Consider the following 8,388-nt stretch of genomic DNA (forward strand, 5'->3'; position numbering starts at 1 on the left):
TATTTACAAAACTGAAAGGTAGTCTTATGAATTATACAAAAATTCTTCTCAAACTAGTTCTACTTCTATTACTACTTCTCAAATTGAGATCTCAATTTTGTACCAACTGCACGCTTTGGGTAGTTACCCAGTATTGGCTGAGATGGTGCATTGCATTTAAGTCAGTGGGTAGCTGAGCAGGCTGCTTTGGGGCAGCACTTGTTGGGGGGGTGGAGGGAGGTGCAGGAGAAGCAGTGCTTGCTGATGCTAAAGGTGCAGTTATGCTAGCTGCTGTCTCTGATGTACTAGCAGCAGCATCATTGCTACTACTATTAGTACATGCAGGAGCAGCACTACACTTTTTAAAAGCTCTGTAAAACCGATGCATTACACAGCATTAACTTTCTCTCTGTGAGCTGCTGGAAGCTGGACCAGAAAATAAGTAAGTGTTGCCTCCCTGACTGGCTATAGCCAGGGAAGCTGCAAGTCCTCGGTCTTGCCTGTGGTAAGAATAAAGGAGATACACGTCGTGCTGATGTTAACTTCACGGCAGAAGGATTTATTCTTCCTCTTTGCATGTAAATCCGCACTTCAGGTATCAACATTTCTACAAAATTATTAAAGCTAATGGCCTGAGCTTCAGTCCCACTGTTATTTCAGATGGCCATTTCAATGCATAGGTTAATAAAAACAACACTTTGCTCACATGTTCATCTTCTTAACAACAATACAACTCAATTATGCCATTTGGACTTAAACATATCCACTTTCAAAATAATAATGAGACATCCTCTCATGTTCATGAAAAATAATAAATGAATTTGTTTTTTACCATGTATTTTTAACCAACACAGTTTCTCCAGTAAAATGAATTTACCTTTTTACTCTATAATCTACTTTTTGTCCATGTTCTCTTGAACCAATCATGAACCAAACATTATCCTGAATCAACAATACACCATCTTCAGAAACATGTTTTCTCCTACTGTTTCAACTTTTCCCTATTGTTTCCAACCCTCTACATAAGCTGGCTTTGTAAAAAAAACAAAAAAAACAAAACGCTGTGATTGTATGAAACAAAACAGTGCAGGACTTCAGCCTGGGCTTGGCTTTACGTGGGGGTCTGTCAGACACAGGTCATTTGTCTTCAGTTTGTCACATGCAGTGGACGTGCGCACTCATCTCTGTGCTTGTAACGCTGCTGCTTCTTCAAAGTCTTACCGCTCCGTGGCCGTGGTGAAACCTGACACTAAGTCAGGGAAGCTGATACTGTATCGTGTGTGTCCCTTTTTCGGCGGATTTTTCTGCAACTGCAGATAATTTTGTCAACTTGTGATATATTCATTTTGTGAGTATATTAAAACGTGCTTTCTCAACTTCTAAAATTTTGATTTGAGGGGGCAAGTAATTTATTTGCCCCTGCGTAGTAGCCTACTTTCGTTTTCTGACAGTTCGGTTTAAAGGAAAAATCTAACTAACGAAACGTACACGGACCTACACGGATTCTGGTAAGCAGGCTATCATAGTTCGCTTTGTGAATCGAAAAAGTAAGATTGAGTTATTAAGACAGGTGACAGGTGTCAGCAAACTTTACGATCTAAAGAGCCATTTTTGCCCCGTCACTCACCCAAAAAATCTGTCTGGAGCCGCAAAACATATCTGTGTCTTACAATGAAGGTAATGCAGCCTAGAAAGTCTAAATTAGCCATTCAAGATTATTAATAGGCCTAAATGAGCATTAATTTACATTTTCACATCATGGGGCAACTCTGCAGTGGGCTACTTATGCTTAGGTACCTGAACTTTGCATTTCCATTTCAATGATGCCATGTTTTGATGCATTTATGAAATAAAACAACTAGCCCACAATAAATAGAAATAGAGTAGCGATACAGAACTATATATGCAGACCTACTTAAGTCCTCCCTGTGTTTGTGAAAATGTATTAAATAAAAAGTAGCTTCATTGGATAATAAATACAACACATAGCAGCAGGTTGATTTAAAAACAGTAAAAATTATTAGGCCAATACAATCAGTATTAAACAAAGAAATAATCAAATTCCCAATGTATTTCATCTACATGGTGTATGTGCTTCACTTTTATAATTTTTCAGAAGAAAAATAATCCCACCTGCTGTGCAGTATAGTTAAGGGAAAAAACAGCATCAGCAACTTAATCTTAAGCTGCAGTTAATCAAAAATCACCTCACCCACTCATTGTGCTTAGACGCACGGGGGTCTCGGATGAGGCGAGTGAGGCAAAGAGGAGGAGGCATGCTCACTGGGATGCTTCATGGGCGGCAAGCCAAGCCTCCTTAGGTCAGTCACATGACTTTGTTGTTATATGGTCTTGAGGATAGGTAGATGATGGTATCATTCAAGGTAAAGACCATGGTGACGGTCAGAGTGAGGTCGAAATAGATCCTACCCTCTTAGTGCAGAAACAAGTGACAGAGACCATTAAACCTATTACAAGACACTGTACCATCAACATGACTGAAGCTGATTTTAAGGTAAAAAAAAGTCACATAGTGTTGCTTTAAAGGGGACTGTTGTGCCTTCTTGTTCTAGTGTTATTTACAGTGATGTTTAGCTTCTTTGAATAAACTCTTTACTCTGATAAACCTCTCTCCTACAGCGATACTGAGATCAACATGAACCAGGAGCAAGAGTGGGCTGAAGATGACTTCGATGCGCCTGTTGGTGTAACTCATCTGGGCCGCGATGAACTGGTTAGTGGTAGTAAGTACATCATGTACCATGGCACCACCAAGAAGGATATTCAATCCATCGTAAAATCAGGTTTTAGCCAGTCTAAAGACGGGATGCTCGGCCGTGGCGTCTACCTCAGCAGAGACCTGCAGAAAGCCAGCCGCTATCCCCTTGGTCACCCTGAGTCTGACAGGGCCGTCCTTAAGGTTTCGGTGGACGTGGGGAAAGTGATCGGCATCAGATATCAAGGCCACCCATGTCAGAAGACCTGGCATGACTCTGCACACGGCGATGTGTATGACACCGCCTGGGTGCCACCCAACTGTGGGATGGTGAAGAGCGGTTTGGAGGAGGCTTGTGTCTGGGATCCAAACCGAATCAGGATCATCAGCATCATCAACCCACGCCCAGTCAAACACTCCAGTTCATGGAGTAAATCAGGCTACAGGTGAGCACGAAGAGTCGTAAAAGTAGTTACTCACATATCTCTTAAGACCACAAGTCATGGTGGTGCTAGAAAATACTTCTTGAGACATCTCAATAGTAAACATTTTACATCAGGATATAGCATCGTCATTATGAGCATGTAGAGGTGGCAAGTCCACACATTCTTCACTCAACTAGAAGTACAGATACTAAAACTTATTCTACTTATGTACTCAAGTAAAAGTAATAAAGTACAGGCCCTGAAATGTCACTAGACTCATCACTGCTCTCTGGACAGAAACACAACTGCAGCTGACTGCTGAAAATACTGTCACAGCTACTGAAGAGGAGTCCACACATTGTTTCCTCCAGTAGAAGTTCAGATACTTGTATAAAAAACCGACTCTGGTAAAAGTAGAAGTACTGATTCAACTTCTTTACTCCAGTAAAAGTAATCGAGTACAGGCTCTGACATGTACTCAGAGTATCAGAGTACTCTGAAGGACATTTGTGGTCAAAGCTAACTGAAGCTCACGTCATATTAATATAATTCAAAGACTATTAAAGTTAAAGGTAGAGTCAGCAGGATTTGTCCCAGCTGTTCCTGAACACACCACAAAGATAGTTGATTGTTGAGTCTCATTCCCAGGACGTCAAATAGCCACATGTTGGGTTGGTAAAGCGTCCCGAGCAGCAACAAAGAGAGAAAATAAGAGACTCTCTGCAGATACGAGACACTAACACGCCTTTTCTCCCCATTCCAGCCTCCCTCTCTGTCTGTTCACGTCTTTTACGTCTTTGTTTCGTCTCGCTGCGTCTGCCGTGCGTGATGTGCTCTGATAGGTCGACATCAGTCTGTGATGTTGGGAAGGCGGCGTGCGATGACGCCAAATAACAATAATCCATAATTCACCTCAAATGCATCAAACTAAAGTAACGAGGCTGTTTTTAAGCTGTGAGGAGGAGAAAGTTCAGATGTTTGTGTTCAGATGTAGAGAGGGAAAGTCAAAAGATGTCAGAAAAATAAATACAAATAAAGTACAGATACCTAGAAAATCTACTCAAGTACAGGAATTTTTTTGTACTTTGTTATTTTCCACCTGTTAGTATACTGATTGAGCTCAAAGCACCACTGTGGCTAAAAGTTGAACCTAGCTCAACTTTTGCCACAATGTGACGTCATCTGGTCAGACACTGCGATGTCCAACCATGTTCATGCAACTCACATTTTCTGTGTTGTATCATCACCACAGCAACATTGTGAAACTTCTGTGCAGTATTTTGCATCTGAGGAGCCTTCAAACTCTTCAATTTATTACTCAAACTAAACTTCATGGATGGTATTTCATGTCTCACCAACACAGCTTGTTTTTGGTCAAAATGATCCCACCAGACTGTAGTTCTTCCTGGCATGACCCGAAATCGGCTGATAGCACAGCTGGACACAGAACCGTCACAGATCATTCAAATAATAACCTGCCACCTGAGCATGTTGGCAACAGAAGCATGATAAAATACAGAATTTAACTGCACAACAAACAACAAATTAGAGCAAAACTTGTAAGTATTTTTTTTATGTTGAATTAATCATCAATAGTGAATTTTCTCCTGGCAAAGGGTCACACAACATCTGTGTCATTGTTTTCAAAGGACTCTTCCAAGTTAAAATGCAGCACTGGAGTTTTCCATCTAAAACGGGGCCAGCAGCGGCTCAGAAAGGTGTAAAACTAAACTAAAACCAATTAGTGTAGATGTAGCCTGAAGGACCTCTAAATAAAGCCAGCTAGCGTGGTTGTAGCCAGGCTAACAGTTTCCTTCTGCTACTCATTTTTGTGATAAGCTACAGGCTAAAGACATCCAGAGATTTAAATGGATTGTGTGTATTAATTCATTTATTGTTTAATTTGCTGATGATGTTTCTTTGCACTAAGAAATGTATTCCTCTTTCCTACAGCCACTGGTACCTGCCCTGGCAGCGTAGCGGCTATCTCTGCGGAGACCACCCGTTGTCTGACATCAAGCTGACGGAAAGCATGATTACGTTAATCAATTTTTAAATGCTGATGAGGTTTTCCAGGTATAAGCTATAATGTGTCATATCCTTTATCGTCTGTTAGCAATATATTGTTTAAATTGCAATGCATCTAGTAGTTGTTGAGATATTTCCCTCAGAACCACAAATGTCAACCTAATGATGGTGCTGAGAGAGAAGTTAGCAGATCTGTGACGTCACTGGGATACATTCTCTGGGGCAGTGTTTTCAGAAATATCAAAATATCTCTCCTGATTTATGGTAGTGTGTTGTTGAATCATTCATTAATTTTGTAGTTTCTTTCCTGCATTGTTTTATTTGCGTCATGTCTAGTTCCTTTGCATTGAATCCTTCTGAAGTCTGAACCTTTTTCCACACAGCGACTCTGGCGCCGACATGAGCCGGCAGTTCCAGTGGGTGGAAAATGACACTGATCTGCTCTCTGAGGTCCTCGACAAGAGCCTCACTCCTAAAAAGACCGTCAAGTCCCGGGCCACCACCAGTAAGAAGAAGAAGAAGAATTAAAGTTGTGTACTTTAAAAATACTACAAGTAAAAGCTCGTCTAGCTGTGCTAAGCTAAGCTTGCCGGGTGTAAGGTTGAAATCAATTATGTCACGTTATCTTTGTCAATATATTTTATTTGGATGTTAGCAACTTGTACCAAGAACCAAAGCATGCAAATAAAATCTATTGTTCCTCATCTGTCTCTCCTCATACTTCAGCCTCCTCACTAACAGTTCAGATCCTGCAGGGGCCAAAAACACATGATTCAAACGTCCCCACAATGAGACAAAACACGAGGACACAATTCACACAGACGGAGACAACGAGACAAAAGTCAAGTCTTCTGGAGGACAAAGATCCAGATCTGAGACGTCTGGAATGAGAGAGAGAACAAAACCAGATAGAAAGAGTGGAGGGAGAAGAGATCATGTCTATTTTTAGATGTTCATTCAATTAGATTTCTGGCACTTCTCTGCAATATGCATGAAATCAGACTAATCTGGTGGAAAGTGTATTAACAGACGAGCAGAGCGAGATTCATAGAGCTGCTGGAGCATACTGTGTGTGTGTGTGTGTGTGTGTGTGTGTGTGTGTGTGTGTGTGTGTGTGTGTGTGTGTTACTGCATGGATGAAGACGTCTAAGACCTCGTTATTTTCATTATCTTTCGTTGTTGGCCTGTATAGTTGGTTTCACTGTTATTTGCCTTGATTTTACTTCGTTTGTGTCTCTTACGAGGAATAATGTGGAGCCGTGGCCGCAGGATGTCCAGTGAGTGATAAATTGTCCCCAGCAATAATTTTGGTCGACAATTACAATCAGAAAATTATTTTAAAAATGCAATATAGCTTCAAACGGCTGTGGGGCCTTATTTTCCTCTGAGAACAGCTTGTTTATTCACTTCACTGAGTTTGTATTATTACCTCATTAATGTCGTAAATATTAAAATTCAGAGTTTGAATTTCTTCTCCAAAAACTACAAAGTGTGTGAGTTTATTTTCAGTAGGACTCACAGTGCTTTGGAAGTGATTGAAAAAACACAACATTGGATTTTAGAAAACAAAAACGGATTTAGAGACGAATGCACAAAAAGATGGCCTTAAAATATGGGTGAAAATAATAATAAAACAAGAATAAACAATAATAAAAGTGATAAAAATAAGGACTAAAATAAGGTTATTGAATATGACAATTAAAAATGTCTTTAAAAAATGTCAATAAAATAGAATATGATAAAGTTTAATGTTGATAAAACAGCATAAACAGTTATGATAAACAAACAAGCACATCAATACATTTATGTCTTTGTTTATCGTTTACAGTCGGTGTTAAAAGTGAAAGTTTTTATGAGACACAACGGACACATTTACAGGAAACACTGCAGCTTTAATCATAAAACAGTTGAAGTCACAGGGACGAAACAAAGATGAAGATAAAGTAGGAATGTGGTTCTGCAGGACGGTGCCAGTCACCAAACCTGTTACCTCAACTCATCTGCAGCTGTACATGATGTGCACAATTATAACTACCACAGCCGTGCAATACTGTGTCCAACAAGTTAATTAAAAATGTATTTTAAAAATGTTAATAAGATAAAATAGAATATAGCTTCAAACAGTGTTGTGGGGCCTTATTTTCCTCTGAGAACATGGAAAAGACAAACATTTCTGAGTTTGTATTATCACCTCATTAATACTGTGAGTTCAAATGTATTCTCCAAAACAACATAGAGCATTTTATTTTATAATTCTATGTAAAGTACTTCAACCTACATCTTCAGACAGATTGTATATAGGGTACAGGTATTTTACAGGTGATGGCTCCTGACTCCTGGCTCCTAACTCCTACCTCCTGGCTCCTGACTCCTGGCTCCTGGCTCCTAACTCCTAACTCCTGGCTCCTGACTCCTAACTCCTGGCTCCTAACTCCTGACTCCTACCTCCTGGCTCCTGACTCCTAACTCCTAACCTCTACATCCTGGCTCCTGGCTCCTAACTCCTGGCTCCTGACTCCTGGCTCCTAACTCCTACCTCCTGGCTCCTGACTCCTGGCTCCTAACTCCTAACTCCTGGCTCCAGACTCCTAACTCCTGGCTCCTAACTCCTGGCTCCTAACTCCTAACTCCTGACTCCTGGCTCCTGGCTCCTAACTCCTAACTCCTGGCTCCTAACTCCTGACTCCTGACTCCTAACTCCTGGCTCCTAACTCCTAACTCCTGGCTCCTGACTCCTAACTCCTGGCTCCTAACTCCTGACTCCTACCTCCTGGCTCCTGACTCCTAACTCCTAACCTCTACATCCTGGCTCCTGGCTCCTAACTCCTGGCTCCTGACTCCTGGCTCCTAACTCCTACCTCCTGGCTCCTGACTCCTGGCTCCTAACTCCTAACTCCTGGCTCCAGACTCCTAACTCCTGGCTCCTAACTCCTGGCTCCTAACTCCTAACTCCTGACTCCTGGCTCCTGGCTCCTAACTCCTAACTCCTGACTCCTAACTCCTGGCTCCTGACTCCTAACTCCTGGCTCCTAACTCCTAACTCCTGACTCCTGACTCCTACCTCCTGGCTCCTGACTCCTAACTCCTAACCTCTACATCCTGGCTCCTAACTCCTACCTCCTGGCTCCTGACTCCTGGCTCCTAACTCCTAACTCCTGGCTCCTAACTCCTAACTCCTGACTCCTGACTCCTACCTCCTGGCTCCTGACTCCTAACTCCTAACCTCTACATCCTGGCTCC

General features: G+C 41.6%; 1 protein-coding gene across 2 annotated transcripts; it reads left to right on the top strand.

Moving 5' to 3' along the window:
* The first annotated feature begins 1,242 nt into the window (after positions 1-1,242).
* Positions 1,243-5,657, top strand: LOC311267609 (uncharacterized protein). Of its 2 annotated transcripts, none has more exons than XM_084370765.1 (4): positions 1,243-1,327; positions 2,620-3,141; positions 5,074-5,196; positions 5,532-5,657. In XM_084370765.1, exons 2-3 carry the CDS (start codon positions 2,636-2,638, stop codon positions 5,174-5,176), a joined length of 609 nt encoding a protein of 202 aa, XP_084226891.1. In that variant the 5' UTR covers positions 1,243-1,327; positions 2,620-2,635; the 3' UTR covers positions 5,177-5,196; positions 5,532-5,657. The 2 variants fall into 2 exon arrangements, with proteins under 2 accessions (XP_084226891.1, XP_084226892.1); XM_084370766.1 differs by lacking the exon at positions 1,243-1,327 and adding an exon at positions 1,413-1,487.
* Positions 5,658-8,388: the final 2,731 nt, after the last annotated feature.

Source organism: Pagrus pagrus (genome assembly GCF_965226575.1).
Source record: "Pagrus pagrus genome assembly, chromosome: 13".
NCBI lineage: Eukaryota > Metazoa > Chordata > Actinopteri > Spariformes > Sparidae > Pagrus > Pagrus pagrus.

Coding starts and splice junctions, on each gene's coding strand:
- LOC311267609 (XM_084370765.1), top strand. CDS start 2,636: ATGAACCAGGAGCAAGAGTGGGCTGAAGATGACTTCGATGCGCCTGTT. Junction 3,142..5,073: donor TGGAGTAAATCAGGCTACAG/GTGAGCACGAAG, acceptor TCTTTCCTACAG/CCACTGGTACCTGCCCTGGC.